The sequence below is a fragment of the Brienomyrus brachyistius genome, chromosome 14 (genome assembly GCF_023856365.1).
Source record: "Brienomyrus brachyistius isolate T26 chromosome 14, BBRACH_0.4, whole genome shotgun sequence".
NCBI classification, from domain to species: Eukaryota; Metazoa; Chordata; class Actinopteri; order Osteoglossiformes; family Mormyridae; genus Brienomyrus; species Brienomyrus brachyistius.
Window position 1 is genome coordinate 25,387,047 of NC_064546.1, and position 16,890 is coordinate 25,403,936.

General features: G+C 40.5%; 1 protein-coding gene across 4 annotated transcripts; it reads right to left on the reverse strand.

Moving 5' to 3' along the window:
- Positions 1-254: 254 nt before the first annotated feature.
- nkx2.2a (NK2 homeobox 2a) lies at positions 255-8,201 on the reverse strand. 4 transcript variants are annotated; one of them, XM_048974827.1, is made up of 3 exons: positions 8,127-8,201; positions 2,031-2,336; positions 255-1,399 (listed from the first exon to the last, which is right to left on the reverse strand). In XM_048974827.1, the coding sequence occupies exons 2-3, from the start codon at positions 2,284-2,286 to the stop codon at positions 843-845; spliced, it is 813 nt and encodes a 270-aa protein (XP_048830784.1). In that variant the 5' UTR covers positions 2,287-2,336; positions 8,127-8,201; the 3' UTR covers positions 255-842. The 4 variants fall into 4 exon arrangements, with proteins under 4 accessions (XP_048830784.1, XP_048830783.1, XP_048830785.1 ...); XM_048974826.1 differs by lacking the exon at positions 8,127-8,201 and adding an exon at positions 8,076-8,109; XM_048974828.1 differs by lacking the exon at positions 8,127-8,201 and adding an exon at positions 7,593-7,608.
- Positions 8,202-16,890: the final 8,689 nt, after the last annotated feature.

The window sequence follows — 16,890 nt, forward strand, 5'->3', positions numbered from 1 at the left end:
CCATTGAATCGTTGCAGAAACAAAATCCGGCCAAACATATTTAAAACATTCCATTTGTCTTATCGTATTTAGTGAAATGGTCTACGATTCTCACAAACTCCACCACAGATGAGAAAACATATTCAAGAGCACGATCGTCTGGAAGATGATTTAAAAATGAATTGTCCAATATACGGATTTAAGACACGCTTAATCTTAAGTTCGGAAACACAGCATTTTATTAAAATTCTTATAAAAATCGGGACTTTGCCCCACCAGCGCGTTTAAACGGTTATTCACATAATTACAATAGAGCTAAACGAATTCTTTTGACAGCTTATTCACAATGTTGTGTCTTTTTTTCTTTGAAATTGGGAAATACACGTTTCCAGCTAAATATCCTGGAAAGTGAACTGCATTGCAAACAATTACCACTAAATATTTACAAAAAACGAAAGAAGAAAAAATAAAATAAGCTAAAACTTGCCAAGGTTTTATTCAAGGCCATAAATATTTAGGTCCAGTGTAAAAGCAGCTGGAAATAAAGGTCTATATAATTTTAAAGTGGTTTCTGTACGTGCTTGTTACACGGGTGACAAGAAGAGAAAAAAAAACATCTCTACAACACACAAACATACTTTACAAAATTTCACAAGCGCATTGACATTCTTAGATCGAGGGAGAGGCTGGACTCGATTCTCGTGACGAAACCTTGTAAACGTGACGCACATATCAGCCCCAAATTAAAAATGGTAGATATGGGTCAAGCTGCAAAAAAAATGCAAAGTCTTTATTTTTTGTTTTATTGTTTTTTCTTTGCTCCCTATCACGTGAAAGCGCCGCTCCCGCCAGTCTCTATATGTTCACCAAGTCCACTGTTGCGTCTGAACCAAATGATGCGCGGTTGGGAACTGCGGCGTGGCGGCAGCGCTGTACTGAGCATTATATTGCATATGCTGAAGAGACTGGGCACTGTACGCCGAGAACGGGATTCCAGCCTGGAAAGTGGCCGCCAAGTCCTGAGCTTTTAGTGTGTGGCAGGGCTTGCCGTCTCTGACTAAAACAGGTACAGCCACCCTTCGAGGAGAGGGGAGATGGGTCACTTCCATACCTTTCTCTGCTCGAGCTCTCTTCATTTTGTACCGATGGTTCTGGAACCAGATTTTCACTTGGGTAGGTGTCAGGCGAATTAGACTGGCAAGGTGTTCCCTCTCAGGCGCCGATAGGTACCTTTGCTGTCTGAATCGCCGTTCCAGTTCGTAAGTCTGAGCCTTGGAAAACAAAACTCTCCGTTTTCTCTTCTTACCGGAGTCGCTGCCGTTGCTAGAAGTTTCCTTGTCATTGTCTTGCGATTCGTCCGCGGAAGGCTCAGGAGATTTGGCAGAGGAGTCTTGCTGGGAATTAGCCGAGAGACCTTGCACTGCATGGGAAAACGGCCAGATAGTTACGAAAAAAGTTGCGTTCGTTGTGTGCATATTGACAGGCATTTAAAGCCTGACTTTCATATACCGATCTTCTGCCTAACTTTAAAAACCGAATAAACATTTTAACGTACAAACGTGAATTTTTTATCGATCAGCGGGATCACTCCATAACACATATCACATCGCGTTTGCCTGATATTGAATGAAATACTTGCTGATATTGAAATGAAATACTTAAACAGTATACCAAGGTGGGTATACAATTGCATCGTGTAAAAAATACATGACGTTCACGTTTTTCTTATTACATAAAGATCTTGGAGCTTCGTATGTGTGCATAAGATTTTGGTTACATTAATTTTGCTTCACATTCTAAATACTGAAGGTCATTTTAGACATTTCATCTCACTAAACCTGAATGCTTCTACCGTAGTTATACATGGAGACGTCATAATTAAAAATGAAAGGCAGATATTATTCAAGAGCAACTAGCCAATGTCCTCAAACGTATGAATACTCAACAAAATAATTTAAACACACAGAAGGCGATCTTGCAAATAACAGAAATATTTTTTTTCTCGCTCATATTAGTAGATGAGCAACTTTGGTTTCTCAAACGGTACTTACATGAATATTGAATGCTGTCTGTAGCGGCAAGCCATCTTGTGTAGGGATTATCACTATTATCGTAAAATGGATTCTTTAAGGGCAGATTTTGAACATTTTCTAAGGGACTCTGCACCAAAACCCCAGTCGTTTTCGTGGCTTCCGTCCCCTCCGTGTCTTCCTCAACTCCTGTAATAGATCCGTCCTCATCGTTCGTGTCAGGGAGATCCAAAATGTCCTTTACAGAAAAGCCCGTCTTTGTGTTGGTCAACGACATATTCTGAGGAAATTTATGCAGGAAAGTTGCTGCACCAGTTTGGCAATCCGCTGTTTCAAAAACACACAAAAGAGAATCGAAGTTTTGAAAAGGGACCGGTTAGTGCCGTTTGAGATTTAACTACAGTCAAAGCAAATAATGAAGCGCGGCTGATAATCATTGGCTATCACAGTAGTAGAGGAATCACTTCTGTAAGTCCAGGAAGAATGCCAAAGTGGCTGAAGCACTATATCTGGCTCATGGATACTGCGCTACTGCTGAGTGCTAGGGGGAAATAAGCCATTACCGGTCTGATCAGTCCATATAAGGTTGGTCTCAACACATGAACCTGCAGTGAAAAAAGCATTAAAAACGCAAAAGGTTGGCCACGTGTGGGCGGGTCTTGGGAGTCAAGTGGATGAAGACAGTGTTTGCAGATGTGAAATTGTGGGTTTTGGGAAGATCCGAGCCTCTACTATTGGTGCTTCAGAACATGATGAGTGGTATAACGTGTCAATTAATTACAAAGATTGGGAGGGCCTTTTTTTACACCCTATTTACATACAAAGGACCTCCAAGTAGCTTCATCCTCCGCATACTCGAAAGCGCGTTTTAACAAATTGCTCATGAAAAGCGTTTGCGTTAATACTCTCCGCGTATGTAAAAATATAAAAGCAATAACCTGGAAAATTGCTTGTTGCCAACAGGGGCTAAACTGTGGTCTGAACGCTCGTTTAAAAGTGTATTAATTTCAATAATCGTTTCTCATCTGCACGAGATGCGTTTGTTTAAAATGGCAAGAGACCAATTTATGTAAACCTTTTGGGTCAATATTTTGGTTCGGGCTTAAAGACAAGGAGCATACATTAAACATTAAGTCATCGACTCTTGTTTATTTCGAAATGTACAAGCGGGTTGTAAAATTTTTTTACACCGCTTCTTCCTCTGTCTGCCGCGGACTGTAAACTTAATGCTGCCGACAAATGTTTCAATTTTGCTGGAAACAGATCTAATAACTTTGAAAAATACATGTAAAAAAGTAAGACAGAAGATTCTATTATATGCATTATCAAAACCGATGAGTACAGCAGTATATGAAACGTCAGAAAACACCTTTCATATTGTAAAAGAACCCGCAAGATTTTCCTCACGTAAAGGCGCACTCAGCACAGAAATAATGAATGGATATAATTTTAATTAATAAATAAAACTCAATATAATGAAATTGTGGAATAAATATCAATATTTACTTAATTTCGTTTGCTTGGCTAGATTCGTTAGATTTCTAATCTTTTAGGACACCGGGCTTCCATTTAATTAAAAAATGTTACTTTGTAGCTTTTTAAATAAAATTCATTCCCATCTCTGGCAAATAAGAAAACGATGTATTATTGTCATCAGTTTATTTCCTTCTCAGGACTTTGCCCCCCTTTCTTTTTCTCTTAGCCTCCCTGCCTCCTATCTAGTATGTGATGTGGGTGACAATGTTTCACGTTTTTAGCGAGCCCTCGGCTCATCCTGGGTGGTCGGACCCGGGCTAACACAAATACAAACCGATTGCTAAGCTGCGCACAATGGCAAAGATGTAGACAAATGTCCGGCTCCCGTTGGAAGCCTTTGTCCGGGCTCAGTTTTTGCATTTATTTCAGGGGTGAAATAATAGATGATTGACGCCCTTGTACAATGCGTTCTAACTGTTTGGAATAAATCTGAGGTTGTTCCTAGTTGTCATGGCATTCAGCTGCTTTCAATGGACTATCTCTTCATTCATTTCTGAATCCTTCCACAATATTAAGGAAAGTCCTTCATCTTAGCGGGCGCGCGCGCACGCACATACACACACACACACGCGTGCGCGCGCACACACGCACACACACTCCCCCTTTCCGACATCAGCCACATATATAAATTGTGCCAAAATCGTTTTTCTTTCCCTAAAACAAGGCCGATTATATTACTGAGTAGAATCAACAGAATTTTGCCAAATGTACATACTGTCAAAGTTTCGAAAAATAAACGACATCGAAATACATATTTAAACGAATTTCTTAAATATTGTATAACTGCACTATATAAAGTCAGTCGAATGTTAATAGATAAAATGAACAAACACACAGCAAAATAACTAGCAAAATAACTACAATAAAAAAATTATTATTAACAATAATAATAATAATAATAATAATAATCCACTGTGGATAGGTATTAAGTAGGTGCGTAAGTTGGGTCCCTTATTTGGGGCACGCACTACTGAGGAGAGTCAACCGATAGGTAAATTTTTTACTCAGTCTGGACTGAGGGTTTTGGCCGTCGAATTAATCATGGTGCAATCTATACTAAGACCACAATGGGCCCATTGAAGTGATCAGGGAGCGAACGCAGTCGGTTGCTGTTAAAGCTTTCGCAAGGGTAGGGCCTGACCTTCTCCGTCACGCAATGCTTCGTAACTGATATTTACTAGTGGCACTTATAGAAGCACATTTTCTGAAATGCGTGCTAGCGTGTGGAAAGAATCAACCAGGGAAAATAATAGTTTCGGTGACAAAAAAGGCGTGCATTCGCATATATTATAGCATATTTGTGTCCAGATAGATTCTTCAGGAATGCGCACGGCCATGTATTACTTATAAAGTGATCGTCTTTGTCAAACATCTTGGAGGCAAATGTCAAACCTTCCATATAGCTATGCTTTCCCACTCGAAATAGGAGAGACTATGCAAGTGTGGCTTATTGGGGATGTATTTGAACAATTGAACTAAAGGGGTTTGGAAAGAAGAGGTAAATGTACACAGAGTAAGTGGCTGTACTTCACTTCAAGAGCCCTCTCCTTGTGTTTACCTGTTTACTTTCACAGGTAGCTGAAACAGATCGACTGCGTTTCCATTCAGACGTCGAATATATCCGACGTGCGCAACGCACGTTCAGTCTGCGTTGCCTGATTCAGACTTTCTACAATGTAAGTGCCACTGGAATAAGATACATAGGACAGATATAGAAACACACTGTGAGCACCATTCAGTGTATCAGAGAGGCATGCCGGTGAACAGTTAGGAAAACAGAATATAATATGAATATGCAGGGCGCACAGAATAAAAGAAGAAGTATATAATAAGCATTTTATCTAACGAGACCTGATTACCACGCAAATTATTACGCACAATTAATAAAACGATGTGGTATTATTATTATTAGTAGTAGTAGTAGCAGAATGTAGTAGCAGTGTTTTGGTATCATTGGAGTATTAATATCTCAGATATTGACACTGGTGCAATAACAAAGTATAAAACATTAATACATCTGTGTTCCTGTTGGCCCGTGTGCATGGCAAATGTGCTGAACCAACAGAGAAAGCATCGCGTAAAAATATAGCGTAATCACCGTATTTATCATATAACAGCCTGAAAAATGAATAACCGTCAACCCAAACCATGCTACTTTTGCAGTGTTTTAGTACGGCACATAACACAGGATAATATTATGCTTTTTTATTGTGAGTAAATTGAATTTGCTCATTATTTTAGCGCAAGTGTCCCTGACGATGTACGGGAGAATACCGGGACCTGGTATTGCCGTATGGCAGGGTACGAGTAAAATGACAATTTTATAATTCCTATTAATAGAAAAAATACATATATGTTGTATATACATACATATATTAGTTACTATGCTGCACGCAAATTACAAATCATTTGTAATGATGGCAATTACATGTGTATGCGCACATAAGTATCAAGTTTTCGAAGAAGTCTGCCAACGTTTCAAATATAAATACACTGGTAAATAGAAAGAACGACAATTTGACACCTTGCGTAATTTTATTGTACCTTTTTGGGAAGATGGCGCAGGCAAAAAACAATAATAGATATTCCGTCTGTGAAAACATCATTGTTTGGAATTCAAAGACAAATGATTTTTTATTCAAACCACCAAATGAAGTAATAATCCTATCTAACATATTGGGAATGCCAGCGGAAGATATATAATAGCATTGATCTTTGCTTTTGTAATCGCCGAATTTCAGTGTTCCGACGCCCGGGGCTAGCTGCTCGGTTTTGATAAAGGTAACCTGCTTTTCCTCGCGGGGTTCGTGATAAAATGTATAAACTGACAAGGAAGATTTTTAATTACCATAAGTCTATGTATTATATTCAGGTAAAAGTATGTCCGTTTCATTTGTGCGTCTTACTGGTTGCCTGCGGGAGTTCCCTTGCGGCACAAATCTTTTTTCAGCGTTTTGATTCCAGAAATCTGGCCTTTTTTCCCTCCAAGGCAAACACTACGCTTTTATTCGTTTTCCTTCCCCTAATGATTAAACATGTCACAACGAGATTAGCGCCGCGCTTTTGCCCCGAAGAGATGCCTTTATTTGTTAAACTACGAGTTTATTTGTAACGGTGAATTTCATGCAGCAGTATGTTAAATTCCGCGCTCTGCTCCTTTATCGGCTTTTCTGAAACAAATTGCCGAATAGCTTATTATTTTTAATCACTTCTAATGTAATACATCAGAGAGACGAAGGAGTCGTTGGTACATGTTGTAGCGACCTGCTTGAAATTAATTATACAAGGAACCACTGAGCAATTTATATGCATGTAGGCTATTCAATCACGGTGATAATTAAAAGGGGATTCTTCTGCCAATGATTTAAATAACTGGTTTAAAAAGTACGAGAAATAGATCACTGTGGTTTCTTTTTTAAACTCATACTGGAACAGAAACTGTAACAGGACATAAAAGGTGTTTTCCGATCTCACACTGACTAGTCACATACAACTAGGAACCAAAAGCCAGCAATAGACATTTCTAATACTATAGCGAACTCTACTGACATAGCGGTGAACTGCCGAGCGAAAAATCACATCAGTTTGTTCTCCGGAACACGGATTTTTATGCCATCACAAAGGAGGGGATTACGACGAGCGAGAGAGTTTAAACTATAAACTATACATCTAAATCGTAATAATGGGGAATGAATTCTCCTAGAAATAACGAGTTTATAAATACAAACGGAACGTAAGACAAATCACATATATGCTACATGTATATTTTCTTACTGCTGCTTCGTTTTGCATGTAAACATTATATTAAGGAAACCCATAAGGGCATATCATTTGTTAGTTCATTTTAAGATAATTCGAAATAAGATCACGACTGTTCAGCGCCAGCTCCACTTCTTATAGCAACCCCGAACATATTTATAAAACGTGCATTTTTTATTTGTATGGCATAAAACTAGAGAGACGTAAAAAATAATTATTTGAAAAAGTGAAATTGTCAGCGAAGTGACAAGCAATTACGGCAGTAACGAGTGTTTCCGAGTGCAATACTTATTCTAGAAGATATGAAGAGAAGTGAATTTCCCCTCTGATAACTTGAAAAAGAAGTGAAGTGACGTTTGTTTGAATCCGGTTTGGTGAAACTTTAACTTCGGCACGGTTAAGAGTATCAGCGCGTTAATTTAATTATCTCAAATTACTCTAATCACTAATGCAAAGGGATAAACCTGCTATCTAAGCAGTGTTTGTGTATAAATTCGCAATAAATATATCAAATACTATCGTCGCGGATGGAAGACCACCGTACGGCAACAACAAAACGTATTCGGAAACAGCAAGGAAACAAATGTCTGATATTAATCAATCGGGCATACAAAGTTTTAAATATTTTAATTATCGATCTACAAATGTATCATAACTCGATTAAAAGCGGGTTATTGCAATAGCTACACAGCCAAGCGGCGATATTGGAAGTCACCACGAACTAAATTAATTCACAAGTGATTTCGCTTGACTATTCCGCGCACAACCTACCTTATATCGCATTCGAAGGGGTTAAATAATAAAGCCATATATTGTGCTCACCTGGTGACTGATGAAAGGGGCTAAGTGGTGAAGCCAGCGTTAAGACAGCTTGGAGTTAATGAAATATCTCCAAATGGAAGTCAGGAGTGCGTGCAGAGATAAGCTTGATGTGCTTTATATACCCAGAAAGCAAGTGCTCCTCTTCTGATATTGTCCAAGTGCGTTTGCATAGCTGTCCAAGTGGCTCTGCTCTTGCTCTCTCGCTAACATTGCATGATGTTTGTTTTCCCCAGCTATGACGCGAGGCAAAATATTGGCCATATGTTCATCAGCAATAAACTGGTCACAAGCGCAAACACGGCCCCTCTTCTCGGTGCTTTTAGCTGGTTCATCGCAAGTTTCTTATACAGGTTGTTGTCAGTAAAAGAAACAAAAACACAATATACGTGTGTATGTGTATATATAGCATACACACTCATTTACACTCTTATGTGTTTTGTGTGTATGTGCGTTTGGTTTTGAACGTAGTGTTCGTTTTCAAATCGTTATGGATGAATATGTGTCTTTAATATTGCAACAGTAACATTTCGGACCAAAATAGACTGAGAACCAGTCCTACGGCAGATTGTATAAGAAATAAGGGCCCCTTTGATTCAATCGTTCTTGTCTCGCCGTGGAGAAGAATAAAAGTAATAAATCGTTCGGTAACTAAGAAGCTGCAAAGCAGAGACACCAGATGTGGCATGTTATTTATGCGAGAATCCCCCGTTTACACAAGATAAACCGATATAACTGTTGATAGCTCCGGCTAGAATTGTTCATTTAATTGTCACAGCCTTTCTTTGTTACCAGTGTACGCCCCCCCCCTCCAAAAAAAGAATGTTGAATCATGCATTTATTAAATTACTTACACGATCCTCGTTTTTAAAAGGTCTATAACAGCAAATCAGCAGTTCCAGTCATAATATGACAGCCCAGGAAGAATTTGGATGACTGGCACAAGTGGAGGCATAGATTATAACATAAATTTGCAAAGGGCGACCTAAATTATGGAGGTTTTCAGATCTTATACCTGTTTGGAAATGACGGGCACAAAATTTAAAATTAATAGCAGAATAACATTCACCTCATTTAAAATTCACTTTACGTGAAGTCATCTATACTTTAAGTAATGCCAGAAATCCTAATCAAGCTCAGCAAATTCTGAGACATTTATCAAGGCTGGGTTTTGATATCTCTTGAATACGGAGAGCGCCTTGTTTTATTGCATATACCGCATCTTACGCATCTCGTGCAAAATGACGCGTATTAATCCTAACTACCACTTCCGCTACCTAGTTAATCGGCGTGAGACTTATACCTTAATAAGTGCCCTGTTTTTACAGTCCATCAATACACATGACTCTCAATGCAGTTTTACGTTAAAAACATGAACGCTATTGGTTTTATAGGTAATAAATATAAAATCATTTAATTAAAGCCTGTAATTCATATATAGTTCATTTTCAAAAATGCCATGTACCATGCACATGCAGGCGGGGACAAAAATTTCAAAAATTTTATATATGATATCAATATGGTGAATGTAATGTGCGATGTAACGTAATGAAGCTGTCTATTGGACAGGATTTTATTGTTTAGGCTGATTAAGTTTTAAAAGGCGTTTGATGTCATATTTAGAGATGTTCAGCTTTTTCCCCCCCGAAGAAATTACGGTATGTGAATGAGACAGACGATCGCATTTCGGATCTGAAATATAAATTGACGGATGGTCTGCATGACACTTACCATCAATACAGCTTTGTTTCTCGTTTGATTTCAGCATTACTCTATAAAGCGAAAGCACAAGACCAAACCGTCATTCATTAGAGCGCCATTAAGAACTGCAGTTAACCACTGGAAAGAACTGTGTGGTTTTGCACGTAAGAAACCTCCACAGACCAGTTTCACTGGTGATACTGGGTTTCAAGAAAGGAAAGATGAATGCGTCATGATTAGTAGGAACTGGAATACTCCTGAAAGATCCCATACCTAGACATACCAAAGTCATTTTAATGACCTTAAATAGTTCTAAAATTGAGAACTCACTATATTCTATACACTTTCTTCAGAAAGTAGAATGTAATACCTACAGATTTCATTTTTTCAATTGTGTGTATACTCCTTTGGAAAAGAATACATTTTTCTTTGCGAAGTTTTCCATCATTAAATAAGACCCAAAAGATAAAGATTGTAGAATATAAATTAATATTACATAAATATGTATCAATGTTAGTGAAATGCGGGCTAGGGGAACTCAAATCAAAGCACAATGATTTTATTGTGGCCAGCTGGGAATCTCTGCATAATAGTAATGATGTTTCAGAGGACTGTGAAACCATCAATCAACACAGAATATGTTGCTTATAGTAATTTGGGGAACCACTTTACTGATGAAAGAACACAGCAATGCACCACAGTTTCTCCAGTGTTGAAGGGTTTTACTGAGATTTAGGGAACACAAATAAATAAAGTGGTCACATCGCCCTTTCAGAATCCAGTGTTAACCCAAAGCAGTTTGTTCCCAACGCATTCATCGGCGAGAAAGGAATACCCTTTACTTAGATGCTCTGTGAATCTGCACGCTGTGTTTGAATCTCATTGTAGGGACCCTGAGAGACCTCCTGAACGAGGATGTGTAGGACAGGCCGCCACTCGGCCTATTATCCATCAAGGCCTTGAGTCTGATGACTGAGCCACTTCATCACAGTCCACACCTAATAAGGGACACCAATGATACAACGTTCTCAAATCAATCAGTTCAAGATTTAATGCGTCTCTGCCTCAAGAAGCCTGCCGAGAGCAGGATCCTCCACAAATAAGCGGCAAACAACGATTAAAAAAAAAAAAAAATCAAAGAGATGATTTTCATGGAAGATGCACTTTTTCCAAAAAATGTTTAATTAACACGAGGGCGCACTTGCAGACGTTGTGTAGGGCTAGGTGAAGTGGCAGGATTCCTGATTCTCAAGCTGTTAATACACACATAACGGAGACTCTCACGCGCTGAAAGCCACACCGATTTTTGCCTCCCCCCAAAACTTCCATTTACAAGACAGGCATTGACTGAGCTCGCATGGCAGCCTTGATGAATTGGGGTCTTTGCCTCGCCGAGAATTAGAAAGGTCCGATCTCATCCATCCCGAGTGAGCAAGGCGTGGGTGGATGAGGCGACGGTCGGCTTCTGTGTGGCCGCACTGCCCCTATTCCTGCTGCTTCTCGAAGGCCACTCACCGGCTTAATGGGGGCCAGACGCTGATGGACTTCCAAGCATGAGTTTGAGGATGAGGGGCGACGATGTTGGACTGGGTTGCAGGGTGAAGGCCTTCATAAAATCTCGCTTTCCACAGACTTGGGTGCCATGCACATGCAGGCGGGGACAATCTAACCCCGAACTTCACCCTAATATGTTCTTTCTCAGACTCTAGTTTCAGTAGAATTACCCCCACCCCCCCCATCAAAGAAAAGTACTTCTTCATTGGGGAGGGAGGGGTCCATGCCATCCTAGAATGCTGCTTGTCTGGCTCAGACAGAACGTGAAGGCTTTGCCACGCCACAAGCAGCAGAAAACGTACGGAGAGACAGTCCCCCCCCCCCCCCCCCGACCAGCAGTGGCAAAATATCAAAGTGTGTGACACAACGGTCTCCCTGGGGTGTTACGGATTCCAGTGGGACGAGGTGATGTCAGAATCAGTAATGGGCCTATTATACAAAATGAGTCCCATTACGCCACCCAGATAGAGCCCCGTGCTACGGTATCAAAAAATAACAGCAGCATCTACTCAGGTCGTTTGCACAATTGCTGGTGACACGCGCACACATCCACGTGTATGTGTGGTACGCACACACACAGACACACACACCATGAATGATGGTGTTTGCTCCATGTGCACAACAGGCAGGCATGTACATAAAAACTGCGACTCTGAAATATTACAGAATACCAAACGCATTAAGCAACCCTATGTAGCTGGAGGGCCATCCCCGAAAATGTCCCGCTATGCCTAGGCTCATATACATTTTTTCTTGTAGACCTTAAAGCAGGCCACCCTAATTCCAGTCCTGGAAGGCCAGTGTGCAACACTTTGCACAGACACACCTACGTATCCTGTTCATTTGCTGATCCAGGACTGCAGTCGGGGGAACCCTAATTTAGAGCTTATTAGAGTTTGTTGATGCACCAATAGTCAATAAAAAATGCAAGTAAAGTACTCGAGTGCTTTGCAGGAAATATCTGTGTATGAACATCAAACGTTCTGCAGAAACAACAAACACAGTGGAAGGTACTAGTGTAATAACCACAGCAGCAATACTCAACGATATTTCATAAGTAGGAAATGTTTTTAGCTCATGGATACACACATGCCTTATGTGGATATTATGTTTGCATGTGTGTATGTGTGTGTGTGTGGAGTATGTTTATATTACATAGTGACAACATTTTGACCTTGTTGGGACCATTTTTTAGGTCCCCACAAAGATCCGTGACTGCGATTAAAAAACTAAAAATGCCAGAAGTCTTGTATTTTGTTTGGTTACTTATGGTTAAGGTCAGGGGTGGGTTGGGGGTTAAGGTCGTCATGCTGGGATTAAAGTTTTCCCCATAGAAATTAATTTCTATGATATAACTGCAAATCTGTGCGTGTGTATGTATGTGTGTGTGCGTGTGTATGTGTGTGTGTGTGTGTGTGTGTGTGTGTGTGTGTGTGTGTGTATGTGTGTGCATGTGTGCAAGCTTTTTTAAGAACCAGAGACACTGACATTCACAATCAAATACAATCGTCGAAGACAATTCATAAATAGACTCCTATGAATGTGGAGAAGACAATGAGTTTTCAGACTGAAATCAAAAGAAATGATCTTTTTTTTTAAAAAATCCAAGGCCAGCTATGACCGTTATAAGAAGCTTACAATTGCTGTTTTACCTTGAAATTCAATGACTCAACAACTTCTTGAAGAACAGCTCCAGAATCCTTAGGCGAGGTCTGTAGATTTCGCCCAAGGTAGACAAAAATCAATATATATGAATGAGAATCATACAAGGAGCTCAGACAAATACATCGGACTGGCACAATGATCCAGACTTGAGGATTACAGGGAGTCCATGGGTATCCTTTTTTCCCCAACAATGCCTGGCTACGGTCCATTATACACCAGTACTTTCGTTGCGGAGTGTCTTCCAGAGTCAAAAGTCAAGCATGTTCAAATGCAATTTTCAACCCAGAAGTGGAATGTGACATCAACAAGAGGAACTAACTGTCGAGTGGCAGCTGCTCCCATATAAACAAGACCCTTAGGTTACAAACGTCTCGAAAATATCGGAAATGTGAACGATAGCTCGTCCAGCTGCTGTAACTGAACTGGAGTGAAAATATGATGTTTTTCCTAGTAGGGTGTCCAATCCTGGGGGCTTTTCAGGCTAGTTTGGGCTAGATTGGACAGTTAAAGAGTCATGGCCTAAATGAGAATTGGCTCAAGAAAATAAAAGAAGAGAACAATCTATGGGTTACCCCAAATATTAACACCTGTGCACATTACCCACAAAGCATTGCTGTACAGCTGTACATGTTGCTTTCATTGGTGTGATGTAAAGTCCATGTGGTTGGATTGGTTTGACCAAATTATGCCTAAGAGAACTGGCTGCCATTCAACAGCAGCAGCCAAAACTCACCACATTTCATGCTGAGTGATTTGAAGAGGTTTAGCATTAGGGTCTCTGATGGCAGAAGCAAGGCTCACCTGCTCTCCGAGCCTCTTGTGATGGGTGCTACCGGGAATCGAAACAGTTTGCCTCGCAATAAACCTTATGCACAGCCTTAGTAAGCTGCGGATGAATGATTGTCTGAAAGTCAGAGACAACAAGCAGGGCAGTAGGCAACAAGAATGACGAGGACCAGCCAAAAGTACAAAGGTTTGATCATTTTTCTTTTTTTCATTGTGTCTTTCAAATTGTTGCCGTACTAGATTTTCAGAAGCGTTTTCGCGGAACAGAAACACTTGAATGTTGGAACGTGCCCTTAATGTGTAGAGCACTTTTCACAATCTGCACGCGGAGGCTTACGAACGACGCATGTATCATTTTGAACGTTCAGGCAGCCTGTTGCTTTCTTAACTGACGTAGATAAACTTACAGCCTCGTGCCGTTACGCCCGATCGACTCACGTTGAAAGGTATTTTGCGTCGAGGCTCGCAGTAAATAAGACACACTGATGGAGAGGAGCCTGAAAGCAGATGTAGTAGGACATTAGCGAGGGCGTTGTTTAGTGTAACAGGTGCTGAAGGAAGTGCAAGTGGTACCAACCATATAATGACTCAGAGTCTATAACTAACTTGTATTACATTACAGTATACAAACAGTGACGTAAATTGAGATGCAGCCAAAACGATTTGTGTCTGTTGGTCAAATCGTTGCAAGACTGTGCGATTTTTCACTCTTGACGGACCATGTCAGGCAAAACTACATAACAATACAGATCAAACAAACTATTACACATACAAATCATTTCGTTTAAAACCACACACTCATTGATGGATCATTTTTTTCAACCACTTGCCCAGTTCATTGAACAGCATCCTAGAAATTTACAACTTAGACACAGAAGGAGCACCCAGTAAATCAGATTTTTTTTTTTCGTCTTTTTTAAAAAAAGTTGAGTTAGGAAGTATGTAAAAGGACAACATCTGAAATGCAAATAAATCGTTGCCATACTTTCAGTTGTACATGTAAACACGCATCACAGAGTGCCACAAATTTTACAAAGAGCTTTCACAAGCCTTTCTCTGGAGTCTTTTGCAGCATGCAACAGAATCTCTGAGGATGTGTCTGGGGTTATAGTCAATCACAGAAATGAATGACTAACTTTGAAAATGGACCTTCAGCTTAATAATCACGCCCCACACAGGAAAATTTCATTCCTTTCTTTTTCAGGGAAAAGGTCTTTGACATAGGTTAGTCCTCTGAGGTTGTTACTGTATCAATCACCTTCATGTTGGGGTCCCACCAATAATTCTTTGATTATTTATTTCATAAATATAGCGCAATATCGAGAAGTAATTTTCTTACTCTTTGAATAACAGAGCGTGGTTTCGTTGCCCAGTCAAGCTGCCCCTTTCGGCTCCTGTGAAAGATGCGTGCTGTACCCAGGTATGGCGGCCCACACAATGGGGTGGATTAGCACTGACGACATGGATGACACCCTCACCTTGAACTCCATGGCTCCTTGAAGAACTGAACATTACCCATCTGCACAGTTCAGAAGCTTTTTAATGAACAATGTGTGGAAAATAAAGGGCACGAGAGGGGAAATGCAATTTAAAAATTAAATGTGAGTTCTACAGATGGTTAGCCAAAAATCTGGATAATTAAATTGTAAATATAGTCTTTATAAGGAGTCCATAATGGCAATTAACATGTTCTGTGAAAGGTGAGAACTTTTCTCAGCGCTGGTCAAGAACACAATTTTTTTGTATTTGACAGAAACCTATTAAAAAAGACAGAATAAAATGTGTTTTCTATTCTTAGATGTTGAAAGGATGCTTTTATAAGGTGATATGAATAGAAGCAAAAAACACCAAGGGCAAACTAATGACTTTGAATTCATCTTAAAGTAGCTTTAATTGGCAATTGATTCTGATGAATATAAATAAAACATCATGAAAAAGAAGATGAAAATGCCTCCAATTCATCTATTTGCCAGGAGGCAGTTTTTTTAGAGTAAAAACCACAGTCGCAAACTATAATGACGATATCAATCCAAACGAGAAGGACCTGCAGGGATCTAAAGGCTCCACGGTGCAGCTTCTCCGCAGAATGTTTGCTCGTCTTTATGATTCTCCATTCGTCAGCTTGGCAGTTCTTTTCCTCAAAGGTCTGGCAGCATCCCGGCGTTGAAGATGGCCAGTTTATTTGTCCAGAAGTTCGGAAAACACTTGCATGCTGATGAAGACCCTCAGGAGGTCGGCCACCTCCTCGCTCCATTGCCATCGCCTTCTCTCTCGCTAAAACGCCCAGGAGCAGAATTCGATCTCCACCGTACATTCGTGACGCGGTTTGCATGCTCCCTCTCTTCTCTTTGTCCGTGCCAAGACTCACGCCGTCCGTGTAACGCACCTGCTTTGCGTGAGGCTCATACAAGCTCCTTACGGACTGCTGGGTAAAGCTGTTTCGAACGATGGATCTGCTCTCACGGCCTCCTCAAAAGTCATATCTCGATGAGACGAGGCTCATTATCATTTGGTTACGTGAGAATTTGTGGACGACAGGGAGCGTTTCGAGCTTGAGGGAATAGTTCTGCCTGGGAGAGTTCATCTCAGCGTGCTTAAGGTTAAGCTGGGTAAGAGGAGGATGCTGAGAGTGCAGACTTGTGGAGCGTGTAGGAGGGGTTAAACAGGAGCTCAGAAATGGGTACAGCACCCGGGGCTACTTCAGCATTATCAACGCTCCCCATAGGAGACACCATCTCAGCCACTTGTGAGACCCCAAATCCCACAAGTGGCCTCTCAATTATTCCATTACTTATCATTGCTTCATACCAAGCAAGCTATCTGCTCTGTTGTCATCCCTCACAGGTGAGCCACAGCCCCGTTACGTGAAATAAGTCTTGCTCACCATGAGTATCAGACCACGGGTACGAGTATCAGACCACGGGTACGAGTATCAGACCACAGGTACGAGTATCAGACCACAAGTGCACCTCTGAATGAGTAAGAAGTCGTCTCTAACTTCATTCACAGGCACTTCACAGATTCGCTGATTCAGAGCTCAAACTGGCTACTTACTGGTGGA

Excerpts from the sequence above, each read along its gene's own strand:
- nkx2.2a (XM_048974827.1), bottom strand. The coding sequence starts at position 2,286 with ATGTCGTTGACCAACACAAAGACGGGCTTTTCTGTAAAGGACATTTTG. Across the intron at positions 1,400-2,030 it reads AGACAGCATTCAATATTCAT|TGCAAGGTCTCTCGGCTAAT; the intron begins GTAAGTACCGTT and ends TTTCCCATGCAG.